At 37.3% G+C, this 18,593-nt stretch overlaps 1 protein-coding gene across 1 annotated transcript in view; it reads left to right on the top strand.

Moving 5' to 3' along the window:
• The window catches only part of GADL1 (GAD like acidic amino acid decarboxylase 1), a 330,433-nt gene that overhangs the window by 108,784 nt on the left and 203,056 nt on the right, over positions 1 to 18,593 (top strand). Inside the window, exons 2-3 of the mRNA XM_089690797.1 lie at positions 1,342 to 1,514; positions 4,062 to 4,188. Of these exons, the coding sequence (XP_089546923.1) occupies positions 1,342 to 1,514; positions 4,062 to 4,188 (300 nt within the window). The remainder of the gene's footprint in view (positions 1 to 1,341; positions 1,515 to 4,061; positions 4,189 to 18,593) is intronic.

The following is an 18,593-nucleotide window of genomic DNA, read 5'->3' on the forward strand; positions in this document are numbered from 1 at the left end:
GTACCTGGCTGGTGTTTTGAGAGGGTAGACTATGCAATTAGATTTCTTTTTTGAAGCACCTATCCAGTGGAATGGCTGGTGTACAGGTTATTATCAGCATGGTGGGTTGCCCATAGGCTGTTTGCCTGCCATCCAGTGAAATACAAGTATTCAGTGTGCAATGCATTATACATGTGTAGGCTATTTAGTGTATTTATGACACATAACACCAGCATTAATATCTGGTGTAGCTCAGGGTGTGATACAAGGTATTTTTATATATCTGTATATTAAGATTCGCCAGCACACCTCCCTGCACTGCGGATACATTATCAAATGTCCTGCCTTTAGGAGCCATCAGACAATACTTTGCAAGGCTACTGGATACTAATCCCCTCTGTCTCTTACAGCTTTGATCCACACTGATGATCAGTCATTTTAATCATGATTTAACTATGTCAACTATTAGATTAATAGTAATCACTTCTTATTAAAAAATATAAAAAATGTGTAAAATATATATATTTTTAAATTTTGCACATTTGCCTTCCTATATTAGAAAAAACTGTGGGATTTTATTAAAACAGTATTACAAATTAAAACCTTACATGTCTTTAAAAATATATGTAACTAGGTAAACAAATTAGTCATAAAGGTATTTTTATCTTAACATCTGATCGTGAAAGGGTTAAACAAAAACCAAAAAAAACACAACTGAAATGGGTATAATTCCAATCCAATTCATACCCTAAACCCAGTAGATCAATTTGGTCATCTCTATATCAATGGGATAGCTGGAGATTACTAAAAGGATAGAAGTTAGTAAAGCATAATGAGTAGTCTAATTTTTTTCTAAAGATTCAGTAGCATTAATTTTAATTGAATTTGTACACAACATAAAAGCCATTAAAATTCAAAGTTTATCATACAAGATGCATTTGTAATTACATAAAAACAATAAAAAATGAATTAAATTAAAAGCAAATAGACTATTTTAATAAAACCATATCCTCCCAAAGCACTGTTCAACACATATTTTTATTATGCAATTTTTATCTGAAAGCACAATTCATTGTTCATAATATTAACACTATAACTTGCTTAAGCTAATAATTGCTACATTATTATAACTAGCCTCATCATGTTGTGTTTATTGATGCTAATGAATATCTTACAGCCTTGATGATCAGAAATTAACACAGTAAATTTTCTTTGAGCTGATATGCTTTAGTCAACATGGTACCCCAAATGAGCAATAGAACATATTATTACCTCATTACAATACCAACAATAGTTTATTAAGGACAGTATACAATTTACGAAAACAATTGTATTTCTAATAGAGCATATTTTGTTTTTCAGCTGATCCCAGCCCTGGGGAATCAAGGAATATGAAGAAGAATGCCGTGCTTGTGGATGGTGTAATCTTAAATGGACCAATAATTGATAGCAATTCTGGAGAAAAATTTGTTGAAGAGGTTTATAGACTACTGATGAATGAAGTCATACATAAGGCAACTGATGTAACAGAAAAGGTATATCTAGTATCTGCAAATATAGATGTCAATAAATATATCTATAGATAGATAGATAGATAGATAGATAGATAGATAGATAGATAGGGCGTTCAAGTCAAGGACTTTTGAGCTTATATAATGAAAGAACAAATTTCAAGAAGTGGAAACTGCATTTATTTTTCAAAATACTCCCCTGCTACATTTGTACACTTTTCAAAGCATTTAACTAATGCCTGGAAAGAAAGAGAAAGATTTCTCAGTGCATCTGAACCATCCTAGGACATTCTTGAATGATTGTGTTCACCAATCCTATCCCATCTCTTGTGCAATTTAATGACAGATTATGCATTGATTATCCAGGATCAGGTGTCCTATGAGCTGAATGTTCACAGCTGTGGGCTAGCAACCACCATGGCCGGGATTGTCACTGATGGACATATGGCCATATTTGAAACGTTTACACCAAACAAATGTCTTACTGCTGCTGAGCATCATATCACCATCCTGTGTTTTGAAGTCTTCTGTAGATATCCGCAGGTTTTTACGTCTTCATTTACAAGAAGCTTCATCTTCACATGCTGTCCCATGCACTCACTAACACTGCTGTCTGCCATGTTGATTAACGGTCTCTGGACTGGTCCACAACATGTGCACCGTCTATCAGTAATAAGATACACTTGCCACTTACTACTGCATGTGGTATCGCCACTCTAGCATCTCTTTTTATACCTGTAAATTTAAAAGTCCCAGTTTGACTTGAACGCCCCTCCAGTATATATATATATATATATATATATATATATATATATTATATAAAGTATTTGTATGTTGTCGCCACATCTAAGTTCTAAGTTGATCTATCGATCGACTTCTGTACAACTACCCTATTGTAAAATTTCTGCTTGATCAGCACCACCGGCTATAGTTGGCAGAGCTGATCAGTGTATCCTGATGACAGGGAAGTCTCCCTGCTGACAAAGGCACAGCAGGGAGGATTCCCCCATCCACCTGGAATGTGTGTATGGGGAATCGAGTCATTTTTTTCCATTCAAACCACTGGTTAAATGAAAGAAAAACAAATCTATAGCCTGCCTTGCATCCTCATGCTGCAGAGGAGGAGTTGTAGGATATTTGTTGAATCTAGATGGTATATGTAAACGTGCTTACATCCTAGGAATTTTGTCTCAAATAAAGTTTGTCTCAGGGTTGCTATATATAGAATATCTGATCTCTTACAGTAGACAGCTAGAATATAATGCCATTGACATCTACATTATAAAATATTTGAACAGGATGTATGGTCACAAATGAAAACTACATTTTTCACATTTATTTGCTTTTTCAGCTTTAGAACCCCACAAGTAACCTTTTCTTGATGGAAGGCTTCTTTTTTTAATTTGGATTTGAGTTTTGTAGACAGTTCGGCAAAGGACGACAAGTAATTTGCATGATGTTTATAACGTTACAAGTGCAGTAATACAACTGCAATTACCTAAACCTTTAATGAAGTTGGTAATTTATATTCCAAACTGCATCATATGTGTGACCATTTTATATTTTAGCGTATAGATAACCAATACCATTCTGTCATCAAGCAATTATTTTCTTCACAAATTGTGATGTGTAAGAGTGATTTTTCTTTGCTCCTAAGCTTCCTCCAGGCAAGTTTTTACAGTTTACTAGTTTGTTTAATGGCTTTGTGCAACATTGCAGAAAGATGGATAATTCACATAGGCTTTAGAAATGTCTAATGCTTTATGAGCTACATTAACTATTTCCTCAACTACATTTACCAAAGTCAGAGATACAAAGGCTTGCTAATTAGGCCGGTAAAAAGCAATGATTTTGTGCAATGTGTAAACAGATTTCATCTTTCATTGCTTTGGTGAGGACAAAACAATTGAAGATAAATGCTGATTAGTTGCTGCATGATACTACATTTGAACAATAGGTTTTAACATATCAGATAAATCCACTTTTTCAGTATTTCATATATTATTTTCACAATTACATATATAGGTTTCAAGTATATGTAAACCCAAGCACTACCCTTTATAGGAGCATTAACAGGGTAGTGTTTCAAAAATATTTTTTAATATTTTTAAATCTGTAGCTTTTATCAAAATAAACCTAGTGCTTCTGCCATGAGGATCCTTGTTCAGGCTCTTCCTGTTATAGGGTGACAACGCTATGTCCCTAGCCCCCAATTATGCTCCTGTGTTGTTTCCCTGTTATGCACTTTGTCAATGGAGACAACACTTAACCATGTCAATATATATTACAAAGAAATGAGCAACAGCTGTCATGGACAGAGAGCCTACCCTGAGAAATGATATACACAAAGTGCTGGAGTGTATGCATGTAGGCAGGAAGTGGCTTTAAAAGAGCTTCAGGAGATCAGTGGTGCTGATATGCAAAAGAAAAAAAATGAAATACTGTATATGATATACAGCACCAGGTATAGTTTATATCTACATTAATTATTTTTTATGTGCATAAGGCATATTGGTGTATTGATATATGTACACATGTTTATCATAACTTTGATAACAATGTGGTTTTTAGGTTTGTGAATGGAAAGACCCTGAACACCTTAAAAAGCTTCTGGATGTAAACATCAGAGACATTGGAGAGCCTCATCAGGATCTTCTGAATCTGTGTCAAAATACTATTAAATACAGTGTCAAAACAAGTAAGAAATGTTGTTGTTTTTTTAAAATTAGATTAAGTTTTTTTTAAGTACACTATCAGCAAAACCAGAATTTATAATTTAATAGATAGTAATATTATCCTATCTAGTAAAATAAATCTGCTATCTTTAGCCACCATGTGTGAATTCAAAGCCCTATGTAGGCTACAAGTCACTGAGCTCATAGCTCACATGGGGCTATGGAGTCCTCTGTGCTAAGGCTGAGCCCCCTTGTGCTGTCTGGTAAGTTACATGCTCTTTCATACCTGAAAGTACCACATGTTTCCTTCAGCTCCTGGTGCTGAACGAAATGGCAAGAATATCATGGAAAGATAAGTATACATACTGTATATATAAGGTGAGGAGGGTTAATTCTTTCACTGCAAGACCCTGTGATCTACTTTTAACCTTTGGTAGCCAGACTATTTTTACAATTTGTTATATTTTGTTTTTAACTTACAGCGTTTGTAAAAGACCCACTAAACCATACATTTTCTGAAAGCAAAGGACTGACAAAATGAAAAGATGGTACTATTGATTTTGCAGGCCCCATGATAGTTGCACCAAAAATGCAATAAAATCACCATTAGCGCAACAAAACACACCATACCTTACACAATTCCTACTAGGTCTATGAGTAAAACTGTATTATTGAGTTATGAAGAACAAATATTTGTTAAATTTAAATTGTGCTTTTTTGTAAATTGTAAATAAGCAACTTAAGCTGGGCATACATTTATTGAACATTGGCCAGTTCAGCAGGAACAGGATGAATCTAGGTACATGTGTAGCCTGTTCAACAGGAGCTGGTCTAACAAAAATTTTCTGTCAAGAGATCCTGCTGGAAACCAGCAATCAATCAGCACATGCAGCCAAAGGCTGCAGTGGGAGGAGTGTTTTCTGATAGAGGGTTCATAACCCACTACGGTTATGGGCATTTTAAGATTTTCATCACCCAAATATTACCTGTCCCAATTGGGTAAGATGCAACAGTAAGCCTATTTCATCCCTTTGGATACTCTGGGTGGGTGGTACCTCAATTTTGGTTTCAATGGAATAAAGCTGAAATCCACACCCAAATCTTTGTCATTTCCGAGGGGTCCCATCTATGTATGGGGATATGATCTATGTGTTCCATAGAACACGGGGGGGGGGGGCAGGAGAAATATTTTTTATGTAAGTTTGTTTTTTTGGTTTGTCTTTTATTATTTATATTGATTTCTTATATGCATCTTATGTCATAACGTCTGTTCTTTGTAATGTTTTGTAACCCTCACTATACCCTGCCCGGCTAGGGATAATAAAGTATGGATATTATCAAAAAATGTATAAACTGAAAAGACTGTGAGTGGGTGTTTGCATTAACCCTACAGATGACACAACCGGGTCTAGCTAAATTGCATCTGCTAGTTAGAATTGTGTGCGTGTCCTTTGAAGGCAGAGTCTACTGACTAGGTTTTCAAGGTAGGGTTTCTCATAAGTGTGTATGTTGTGAGTTGTGGCAGCTTGGGTGTACATGTTGTTTATAGTTATTTCCTGATCAGGGTGTTTTTGGGTTCTCATGACAATTAGCCTTGTAAATTTCCAAGGACAAATGACTGAAAGCATTACTTTATGCATTGTTTGAACAAGAGGGATATTTGGCTCACTAAGAGGTAAAAGTCCAGATGTGTTATATAATGGCTAGTAAATAATCCACACAAGTATAGTCCTTACAGTCCAAAGGTGGGTAAGGGATAATCCAACAATACTTGTCTCAGTGGTAGCCGATTCAAAAATTGCTAGAAGAGACTCTGTGTGAACCATAAAAAGAAGAAAAGTTGCGCCATCTAAGTGCAGCAATAAAAACAAATAATATATATCCACAAAATTGGCAACTCACAATAGTAGTCAAATAAGTGCTTGTCAAACTGGTGTCCGCTGTGCAACTCCAGTCTGGTCCCACTGCAGGCAGGTTTCCAGTGCACTGTCCTTGGCTGTGCTGGTGGCTTCCAGCACTTCCTGGTCAGTGTGGATTTACAGGGCTGGCGGGAGTGACATCAGCTCCAGGTACAGCAGCGAAGAAGTATGCGCCGAACGTGTGTCAAGCCTACTGCTGCTGACATCACTCTCGCCCGCCCTGTGGATCCACGCCAACCAGGAAGTGATGGGAGCCAAGGACAGTGCATTGGAGACCTGCCTGCAGTGGTACAGGACCAGAGTTGCACAGCGGTTGACACCAGTTTGACAAGTGCTAATTTAACTACAATTGTGATTTGCCAATTTTGTGGAAATAAATTATTTTTTTTTTACTGTACTTAGATGACGCTGCTTCTCTTTTTTTTATTATGTATCATCTGGCCTTCCTCATACCTGTGCTGTCTGTACCTCCTTCCATGATAGCTGAATACTATGAGTTAAAGGCAGTCTGTACTAAAGTATTGCCTGGCACACACTATCAGTTTTTTTTTCATTCAATCCTGTAGGCTGAACAAAAAAAAAAACTGAAGAGCTCGGGGGTTAGTTAGTACAGCAATCCCCCTACTGAGCTATTGTTTTCTGACACGGGGAATGCCCCCCTGTTAGAACACACTGCTCAGCGCCCGCAGACATTGGCTGCCAGCACTGATTAGATGCCAGTTGGATGCTGGTTTTCCAGCATGCCAAATTCGACAGAAGCTGACTTCTGTTGAAAAGGTTTGTATACACATGGGCCAAATGCCGGCTGGTTTCTGTTGAACTGGCCGATACTGACCAATATTCGGGCAGTGTGTATAGGCTTTACTCTATGTGCCTGGCAGTCTATGGCTTCAATACTTTCTATGTTTTTCTTTCAGCATAGGTTTCCTTTAATCCACCTTTACAATGCAATTGTTCCTGTAGTAGGGTTTTCACTTCACAAAATAATTAAAATAAAGCCACCCTTTTGTTTACTTATTTGCATTAGACGGGTTAGTTAGGTTATACATGGATATGGATAGAAATAGAAGCTGACATAAATTCCTAGAAACAAAGATTCCTTAACATGTGGGGAGATCAAAGGGTTAACTGTGCTGTTTCACATTATGTGCTGTGTGTGCTTTCAACTGTATGTGCACTGCTTTGTATGGTTCTGCCATGCAGAGCCATACAAAGCAGTGTGCAGGAGCTGATAGGGGAGAGAACGGTATTGTTTACATACTGTTCTCTCCCCCGTCGGTAATACTCGGCAATCACCAGGTGCCAACAAGTAATCACCAGCCGGGACCCAGTGATTGACAGATGAGGCAGCGAATGGCGGCGCTGGTAGGGTGCATGCGCGGTTCATGCGAACTACCTGGAACTGCAAAACCACGTATATATACATACTTTTGCACATTCGTGCTGCTCTGTAGCAGTATTTCTGTTATAGGGAGGACGGGAAGCGATTAACCTCTTCCTGCCCAGTGTCAGTAATACAGTGTCAGTACTTTTTATTAGTACTTATTACTGTATTGGTGTCACTTGGGATGTCAGTGACATCAAGTCAGTTCCCCTCAGTGTCAAAATGCCCACCTCAGTCCCGCTATAAGTCTCTGATCGCCATCATTACTAGTAAAACTTTTTAAAAATACAGTATATATACTGCCGTTTGTAAACGCTATAAACCAATTCATTTACACATTTTGGGATTTTTTTTATCAAAGACATGTAGCAGAATACTTTTTACCCTAAATTTATGCCGAAACTTGATTTTTTTCAATTTTTTTATTGGACATGTTTAATAGCAATAAGTCAAAAATATTGTTTTTTTTCTCAAATTTTTTGGTTTATGGCGCAAAAAATAAAAACCACACAGGCGATCAAATACCAACAAAAGAAAGCTCTGTTTGTGGGAAAAAAGGACATAAATTTAATTTGGGTGTAGCATTTCATGACCGTGCAATTGTCAGTTAAAGTAACACAGCGCTGTAACACAAAAAAATGGCCTGGTCAGGAAGGGGGGTAAATCCTCAGGAGGGCAAGTGGTGCTCCACTGCCTGCAAACTCAGTAAACTCTGATAGCAGTTTCTGTACAAAGGCTATTTTGATGTACAAACCATAACATCAAAGGAGAGTATCATTGTTTTTGTAAGAGAATAGTAATTAAACTACTTAAAAAGGGTCCTGAATAGACAAAGTGACAGGTTTTCCTGAAATAACAATTCTTCCCCAACACACTGATATTTTCTTTTTTCCATGTTCTCCCACCAAGTGTAGCTCTATCAAATCTGGGCATCCAAACTCTGTGTAATCCACATGGAGTGAACACTAGGTTAATGGCTTTCTTTCCTCCCATACATGACAGTGTTCACTTATAGAGTTCAGGTCCACTTTAAAGAACAGGAGAATGGCAGCAAAAACAGGAGCATGGCAGCCTCCATATTTCTCTGACACATTTCCTTTTATTGTAATTATGGGAATCAACCAATCTAATACACTGTACATACAATCCTATGTATCAAATAAAAGCTAATTTATGTAACTGGCCCTGGTTTCTACAGAAAAAAAAATCTGTAAAATTCAGTTCAATTTTTTTACGTACAACTGGAGAGTGATTCTTGCTGTACATTTCTTCTCTTTCATTATTTGGACGCCCACAGACAGAAAAGAGAAACACCTAAAACATTCTCTGTATCATCCTGAAATGTTCCTCTGTCACCATTGCTGTTATTTATGGCTTTATTTTCTGTATAAAAAGCTCCAGCATTGAAGATGTATCTTGAAAGTGACAATAGCAGTGCAGGGACTGCGCGAAGCACAAATGGTTTTTAGACAGTGTGTCTAGTGTATTTTTGATACTTATCTTTGAATACAGAAACCCTTCTTACATATGCAGGCAAATCAATTGCTTTTTATTTGGGCTCTCTGGGATTTTGGGGTTTGCCAAACATCACAAAGCACTGCTGAGGTCCTAAAAATGTATTTATTTCATATGTATGTTTATTAAACTGATGATGTTAAAGTGTTTTTTATGCATTTTTGTAGAATGCAGCTTTGCTTTGTGTTTCTTTGTAAAGCCAGTCATATTTCTTTTTTTTTTCAATTTTAACATAAAATGTTGATTCACTTGCCTTAGTGCACTGTATTGGAACAGAAAGCACAAAATCAGCATTATCTAGACATTCAAACTGTATGGCAAAGTAAGATCACACTGTATGCATTATACAGTAGCATAAAATCAGTTACATAGGATCAAGGTCATAGGTTTTCTATGACTTACCCAATCATGCAAGCATACCCTAGAGATCTTGTTAATTTTTAGTAAATTAGTCCCACTGTTTTTCCACATTTTCCTAAAAAGAGTGTTGTAATACTAGCAGTGCTCCTTTTTGAAAGACCTGTCTTACGTCCCGTCCCAGTGCCAGTGTAACAAGAGAAGGAAAATTTCCCAAGTGGAGGCACACACTATCATAAAACCATATAGATATCTGTTCTACTTTCCTGTCCACTATAGGAACTAAGGGAAATTTTCTCAAGTAGAGGCACACAAAATGAAAAAATCATGGAGAGATCTGTCTTTATTTCCTGTCTCAGGGCTATTACAGGAAGTGAAAGAAAATTCCCCAAGTAGAGACACACACTGGATATCATATGTACTCTCCAGCGCCTCAGGATATGCACAACCAAAAGGGAAGCCAAGGGTACCAGGACAGTGACAACCAAAGGAAATGCTTCAGGGGTGCAGCCCTCCTCAGACAGGGAAATCAGCCAGTGGATAGAGAGAAAACAGGTGGCGCACACACCTAGTGCATTATCCAAGGTTTATTGTAAGGAGTGAAAAAATAATAAAAACATACTCACAGACGAAGCATGTATCTAAAAAGCATAGAAAAATGACGATGGCCACAACGGCAGGCAAGGTGTTCTCACTGTCAGTGCGGTCAAATGGCTGACGTGTTTCGGGGACGAATCCCTTTCCTCAGAGCTAATGACCAGCCTCTGATGCAGATGTGTAATGAATAGAAAGTGGGAGCCTTGCTGGTGATGCCTGAGTGGGATGGTGTGGGACTTTATCTAGAGACACACACTGTTATAAAACCATAGAGAGATCTGTTCTTATTTCCTGTCCATTATAGAATCTGAGGAAAGTGGAGGCACACATAATGAAAAAACCATGAAGGGATGTTTCATTACAGGAAGTAGGGGGAAATTTCCCAAGCAGAGACAAACCAAAGATGTTCATCATTCCCACACTTTACACAAAACATTAGCACAGAATTATAAGGATCACAAAAAAATGTAATAGTATATATATTTTACCAATCATTTTGTGACAATTTCCTGTTACAAATGACCCTAGCTAAACATAGTCAAGAAGTGTAACATAGTACAAACTCTCCTTTACTGATATTATATGAATATATAGCTGCCAACATAGGTAAATAATTCTAAATTTTGGAGAGAAAGATACCAGATATGGTTTCTTCAACATTTTATATTTACAAGCATTTGCACTGGTTCCCATTTAATGAGACATACAGGGAAATGTCCCATGAAGAGTCATCATACATATACAATAAGGTCATTTTTCAGGTGGAATCCATTTAACTGCCATTATGTGTTTAGACTGTGGGAAGAAACAGAAACAACCAGAGCAAAACAATGCAAGCTCCATTCAGCTGGTGTCCCAGATGGTAAAAGAAGCCACAGACATATATTTACAAAGAGACACAGCTAAACTTTTTTTTTTAATGTAGATTGAAATTCTTCTTTAAAGCTATTTTTCAAAACTGCTATTTACCATAAATTACATCTGAAAATTAAAAAATTACTTCCTTTATATTAATATATAGATTCTTTCTGTAAAAAAAAAATATTTTTATCACCCCACTGAACAAGCAAATCTGCAAATTACTGATGTTTAGTCATATTTTCTGAGTTTGAACTTCCTTAGCATTCAGCATATTTACATACATTACATTATCTCCCTTCTAACTTTTACTACAGTATACAGCACTCTCATACTGCAGAATAGAATATCACATTTTACAACCACTAACTACCGTTTATTGTAGTGATATATTTTGTTCATTAAACAAGTGACAGGTCTGGGGATTGGCTGTAACATGCAGCCATTAATAGTAATTGAGAACCCTATTGTGTTACTGCTCTATTACAATGAAATAGAGTACACAAAGTAAACATCTCTATCCAATCAAGTTGTAAAGTATACTAACCTACAGGCATCTCTCATAATTGTGTTTGTTACATGACACCTAAGCTACAGTTATAAAAAATTTTATATATATATATATATATATATATATATATATATATATATACAGTTGTGCTCAAAAGTTTGCATACCCTGGCAGAAATTGTGACATTTTGGCATTGATATTGAAAATATGACTGATCATGACAAAAAATGCACTTTTATTGAAGGATGATGATCATATGAAGCCATTTATTATCAAATAGTTGTTTGATTCCTTTTTAGATCATAATGATAACAGAAATCACCCAAATGGCCCTGATCAAAAGTTTACATACCCTGGAATGTTTGGCCTTGGTACAGACACACAAGGTGACACACACGGGTTAAAATGCCAATTAGAGGTTAATGTACCACATCTGTGGCTTTTTAAATTGCAATTAGTGTCAGTGTATAAATAGTCAATGAGTTTGTTAGCTCTTACGTGGAAGCACTGACTAGAACTGTCAAAAGTCCTGCGTAACAAGGTATTTGAACTTTCTAAAGATGGAAATGGACATAAAAGATGTCCAAAGCCTTGAATATGCCAATCAGTACTGTTAAATCACCTATTAAGAAGTGGAGTTTGGGGATCTCTTGAGACCAAGCCAAGGTCAGGTAGATACCTGTACCGCCCAGCACGCACACTCCGCTCCTCACAAGACCTCCTTCTCTCTAGTTCCCTGGTCTCCTCCTCCCATGCCCGCCTCCAGGACTTCTCCAGGGTGTCACCCATCCTCTGGAACTCCCTTCCCCAACCCATCAGATTATCACCTACTCTCCTCTCCTTTAGGCGCACCCTGAAAACCCATCTCTTCAGGGAAGCCTACCTCACCCCCTGCTAACCTGCTGATCTCCTCCACTCTTCCTACCACTCCATCCCCCACAGCTATCTCCTCCTGTACCACTATCCCATCCCTTCTAGATTGTAAGCTCGAAAGAGCAGGGCCCTCAATCCCCTCATGTTTTGCATTGTATTGGTATTGTTCTGTCACATGTTCTGTCCCCCTTTGTAATGTACAGCGCTGAGTGAACTATTGGCGCTTTATAAATACTGTATAATAATAATAATAATAATAGATCAAGAAAGATCGCAGCCATACCTAACAGCAGAATTCTCTGATGCCTGATCATTTTGTCAGTGTGAATAGCCTGGAAATCATGTAAAAAGTAACAGAAACTTTGAGCCTACATTATCAATAGGCAATCTTTTTTGATTACCAACTAAGAAAACATTTTTTTTGCATTTTGCATAGTTCTGACCATAATAAAAGAAAATATACACAAAACCTCTAAACATTAGCTTTAAACACATTTTAACATTATTTGCTGTTGGTTTCTATGCCAGATGTACACATTCTAATCTCACTTTCTTTCGCCACTCTGCCACCTGTTTGCTTTGTTTTAGCTTTCAAGGAGGGAGTTTCCATTTACACAAAACCTTACACAAATACACATTAGAGAAATATCTGTTCCTCAGCTTAAAAATCTTCTTTTTAACACTGCCCCTGAAGCAATGACAGGCTTTACTAATTTCACTAATGAGATGGGGCAATGTTCTTACAAAAGAAAATTAATCTGTCGCATCGAAACCATGCAAAATAAATGGAAGAATGCTGTGAGTGTTACTATTTGACATTTCTTTGGCTGATAATTATCAAGTTTACTTCTTTATTGTGTATCATTGACTATTTGTGAATGTCATAGTATCCTGCAGGAATTCTATTCAGAAAATATAACAATGTAATTCCACTCGGGCAAGAATTAAAGCTGAACACCAAGTAAGCAATTGAATACACAGCTGAAATATATGTAATATTTCACTCTCTAATTTATAAAATTCTGTTCAGCTGGTCACGTGACTCTGACATAGCTGCTAGAAAACAGCAAAATCAGTGACCTTACTTTACTGCTGGCAAGCAATACAGCTTGGTCAAGTACCCCACCCACACTGATATTCTGCTGCTGTTTGAGTGTGTCCACCATGTTGACTACACTATGAAAAGCAGTAGCATCCTAATTGGTTGACTGTCCCACTCTCAGTTTAAGTCTAACTGTCCAAAAGATTGCAGGAAGATAACATAACACTGGTTTAAGTACTTATATCTCTAATTTAAATGCATTTTATAGTCAATTGAGTTTATATTTAATGTAAATTGTAACTATAGCCAAGACTTCATTTTTCGTTTTGCATAGCATGGTAAAGGATTAGAACTCAGGGTTTTGTCAGGGTTTACTGGTGTCTGGGGCCCAGTTAGAGTGATTTCCCCTCACTTCCTATCTTGGAGACAACTTTTTCACCGGAAGGGAAGTGAAGAAAATTCTCCAATAGTAAAATAGACAGAAGTAATTTTTATACAAATAAATTGTGGAATGCTAAAACCTCTGTCAGCTTTTCATTGTTGTCTTTTATTCTGTTGCAAATTTTACCTGAATTCCTACCTGGTAGGTTGCCTGCATAACAGGAAGTAAAGGTAAATCTCTCTAACAGGGCCCAGATAGAAGTAAAACTAAACAGTGTGGTTTATTTAGTTTTTTTTCAATTAAAACTCAGCTTTGAATTGGAGCTTTATTTATAACAATGTTTCTTTTCATTGTATGCTCAGTTGGATCAAGTTACTGTATAATATGTAATTGCTACCTTCTATGTAAAATCATACACTCTGCTTTGCATATCTTGTCCTTTCCTTATACACATATGCCCCAAGATAATGTTCTCTGAAACTCATGAACTTAGAGAGCCCATAATCCAGAAAAGCTCGAAGCAAAAAGAAAAAAAAATTAAAAAATATATATATATATATATATATATATATATATATAAAGTGTAAGGCTAGCATGACTGGGGAAACAGGGGGAACAGGGAGATTGATGTTTTAAAATCAGAGTACAGGTTAGGCACTTACATGATTGCTGGGTTCTCAGGGGAGGAGAGGCAGCAAGGGGTCTGCAAGGTGGGATCCCAGACCTTCCAGACATTCAGAGGAGAACCATTGAGGAAGAAAGTCCCTGTCCTCCCACCCTGGTATTGGAATAAATTCTGCATTGTCATAGTGACATGGCGATTAGGGTCTTAGGAGGCAGTTAACAATTTGCTGTTATTATCAGATTAGGGATTCATCTAAGGTATGGAGTCCCCTGTGGTATACCAGTTAATGGTAGTTACTGGTAAGTTTAAACAAAAGGTATCTGCAGAGAGTTGTGATTGTCCCCGAGCCAGTGTGGTGCGACTGGGGACCATGTAAGTAGTTATGCAGATACAAAGTGGATGTTTTGAAACTTTTTGACTCCAAAGACCTTATGGTTATTGTTATTATTGTTATTATTATTAACGCTGTTTCTGTTTTAAGGAATGTTTCTTCTATTTGGTTATTTGTTAATAAATGGCCGCTATGGACAATTTTTACTCCAAAGTGGTATCAAGTGGTAAATTTAAATAAGTTTGGATAGAAGGGCTTGGTGGAGCAGAGCAGTCACTATCAGGTTGGGAGATGACTGCTGTGCTCTAGTCATGTGGTGACATAATTCAATGACATTCAGAGATAGTCACAAGAGCTCTGAATGATGCCAGCATCCTTGTGCCAAGATGGACATACAAACTATAGCTTGCTGCTGGAAAAAAGGTTATAGGCGGGGAAGGGAGACTAAGTTTCATTTATTGCCACTGTTATTATCACTCTTATTGTTACTGTTTGGGTGTTTGGGCAAACACCCAAATGTTTGCCCATTTAAATCCCTGTTCAGTGGGAGAAGAGCATCATATACAGTAAAAGTATGAGGGCATGTTTCCTGGTATGGTTTGGTAGGGGCGGGTGTGCACACTCGTCCCCTTCCTTTTTCCTGTCCAGCCAGGCTGCATGATTGGATTAAGAGTCTGGTATGAATTTGTTTGTGCATGTATTTTGGGGGGTCATGCAAAGAAAGAAAGCTGAGCTCAATCACTCCACCCAATTCCATTCAGCATGGAATACAGTGCTCGGGCTCAGCCTCTGCAAGCCAATCTAGTGATCATTATTTTAAACATAGGATGACACTCTAAGTAAAGATCCTTGGTATCCATTATTATCATAAGTAAGCCACTCCAGGCCTTACTCATAGCTATTTTGGGAGAGACTCTATGCAATTTCTTTCTTTTTTGCTGTAGGATACAGTTTAAACTTCCAACACACAAGCCCCTCCAAATGTCTCCCAAAATACATACCAGACCCTTGGAGGAGTCTGTGTGTTTTTTTTTTTAACAAAAAAGCTGTCAATGACAGCTGTCAAAGTAATTTGCCAACAGTTTCAGAACTGTTTTTCTTTGTAAAGCGCATTGCTGCTGATGCACTCTCTGTACATGTGCCCCTTCACAGGCAGAACTAGGGTACCACCCAGGTATGTTATTTAAAGGAATTGGACATTTTTAATCTTTCACTTTAAGCATATTAAGAAAGTCACTGATCCTGGCCAAATAGATTTTTTAAAATGATTTTTGCATTGGTACATGTTCCTCAGGGCAGTGCCCACTCACCAAATTATTTTTTAATACCACCCTGCTTATTAGCACAAAAATGGGCATTTAAGTGGGCAGTTAAATGGTAGTAAGTTCAACAAACCCTGTCCAAAGCAAGCCCAATCAGTTCAGCTCATTTGAAATCCATTCACCAATATCATTAGTCAAAAGTCTGAAAAAAATAGAGCTGAAAAAGATTCTATGAAACATGCCTGCAAATCTCGACCTACCCACAAAATGTAACCTAAATTTTAACCCTCTAAACGCTATATTTCAAAACAAGCCTCAACTAACCTCTCTAAATGCAGATACTATAAAGCAATTCATTCTCAAAGCTCACAAAAGAGACAGTGAAGTCATTCAATTTGGGTCTCTTCCCTGTTCTCCTGCTTTGTGTTTATAATAAAGCCTGGAAAGCTGTCAGGCTGCCAATTCACTGCCAAGAGGGCTAACTAAATGATCTAATAAGAGAAAATATAGCCCAGTACACAGTAGAAGTTTTTTTGTTCAACCCGGTGGGCTGAACAAAAAAAAATGGAGAAATCTCTCTACTAACACAAGTGATGTTAGTGTGGCAATCTTCTATTGCAGCCATTGGCTACACGTGCTGATCTGATGCAGGTCAGATGTGATTTTCCAGCATGCCCATTCGACCGAAGCCAATCATTACACCAGCTTCTGTAGAACAGACAACAGTACACACTCCTGCTGAACCGACCGATTTCAGATGATTTTTGGCCAGAGTGTACAAAGCTTTAGTAGTCTCAGAACCTGAGTATGAACTACTTCAGGGTGTCTGCAGCTAGAAAAGTCATGGAGGGCTTGGTTTAAAACGCTGTTACTACTTAGGTACATGTAAATATTTTTTGTCCTCAGTTTTACTTTAACTCTAACCCTTAACCCCCCTAAAGCCAAATCCTTAAACAAATCCCCTAAAGGTAGGCAACCCCTATTTCCGAAATGATCACTTTCTGAAGGTAGTCATGCTCAATGCTTACAATTTTACGCTAAAAAGTAACAGCGCTGAGATACCAATACTGAGAGCTAATGATCTAAAGTTTATTCTATAATATATTGTTTATCTTGCTACCTTAATTATGTATGTTTCTCTCTTACTTACCATTAACTACTGTAGAAAATTTATTGCTAAAAAAAGGCATTGTCTTTTCTCTACAGATGCTCATAGAAGTAGAGCACTAAATCATCTCTATTGTGATAACCGAAAACTGCATTTTTTTTCTTTAAGATTGCTTGTTAAATTAAAATCTGATGGCATGATGAAATGTTTTTGCATAATCACAGTTCAAGGTCAAGACTTAATGATGATAATGTTGTTTCTAAAGCTTGTTTTGACTCATACTGTTAAAACGCAAAGGAGTCTTTATCTTAAATGATATTATTGGGCCTGAAAAATAATGCTAGTTTACTCAGCTATGAATTATTCATACATTGATAGTGCCAGCATCCCATGCATTATATTATGAACAGAAAACTTTGTTGCCATTTATGCCATGATTTTGTTTTGATTTAATATCTTAATTAATTCTCGAGACAAAATAGTCTCAATAACAGCCTCTAAGGAAATAAGCAACTAAGTGCAACATTTATTGTGTACTATACTCATTGTATAACACTAATTGTATACTAGAAATGTATCGCAGAAATTCTATAGAATTTGCATTGTGTTTATGCCCATATTGCATACATCTTTATATATGTATGTTTTGGACTATCACATCACCATACTCTTTAGTTTTGCCACTGTTATTTGTACCAACAAACTCCACTCTAATTCTCATCAGTTGAGAACAATATTATGAAGAATTTCAGACAAATGATACCTGAGATAGCCAATCGTAGAGCCAACTAGGAAAAGAGGAGCTTTGTGAATTGCACCTTGAAAACATTATACTGTGTTGTAGTAAGTAATTTAACCACTTTCCATCCATCCTCATTGTACTGCAAATGGGCAGCAGCTACAGGACAAGTGGTGTACCCATACATCGCTGGTGCTGTACCAACACACGGGGTGCTGCACGCCCAAGGGGGCATGCAACCCCCCCACATAAGGTAATCAGGAGTGTAGGAGTGGAAAACCCAGATACTCCTGCACTTGGGGATGGATTCAATGTCATTGGGACCACATAATGAAATTCTTGGGATATGCACGCCTTGCTGCCCTCAAAGGCCCAGGGAGTCCAAATATACTGAATAGAGGAAAACAAACAGAGGGCGCACCGGCCTAGTGCATTACCTTAAAAGTATGTTTATTGAATGTTTTGAGGGCTCTGAGGAATACAGATACGCAGTGCGAATTGGACAGAGCTGTTCCTTCATGATGTGCCTTTTATTTATTGACTATTGTGAGTAGAATACCTATTTTTTAACATTCGATAAACATACTTTTAAGGTAATGCACTAGGCCTCTGTTTGTTTTTTTCTGTAAGGTAATCAGGACATGGTGATCATGTGATTCCTATGCAATCACATGATCACAATGACAACAAAGCTGTTATGAATTAATCTGATTCATAAAATTAAATAACAATCTAGTGCCGTGCTCCACTAGCAATAAATAAAAAACAACTTAAGTTATTTACAAATAAATGTCCATGCAGTGTTAGAATCCGTATTTATTTATATCCACTAATGTGTGGAGATGGAATGCTTCTTAGTACACCTCGTGCAATGTATTCAAGCCAATATTTGGACACCTTCAGCGGTTGTGCTCTCACACTGTGT

The sequence above is a fragment of the Staurois parvus genome, unplaced genomic scaffold (genome assembly GCF_062004578.1).
Source record: "Staurois parvus isolate SC_StPar_1 unplaced genomic scaffold, SC_StPar_1.0 ptg000021l, whole genome shotgun sequence".
In the NCBI taxonomy this organism is placed as follows: domain Eukaryota; kingdom Metazoa; phylum Chordata; class Amphibia; order Anura; family Ranidae; genus Staurois; species Staurois parvus.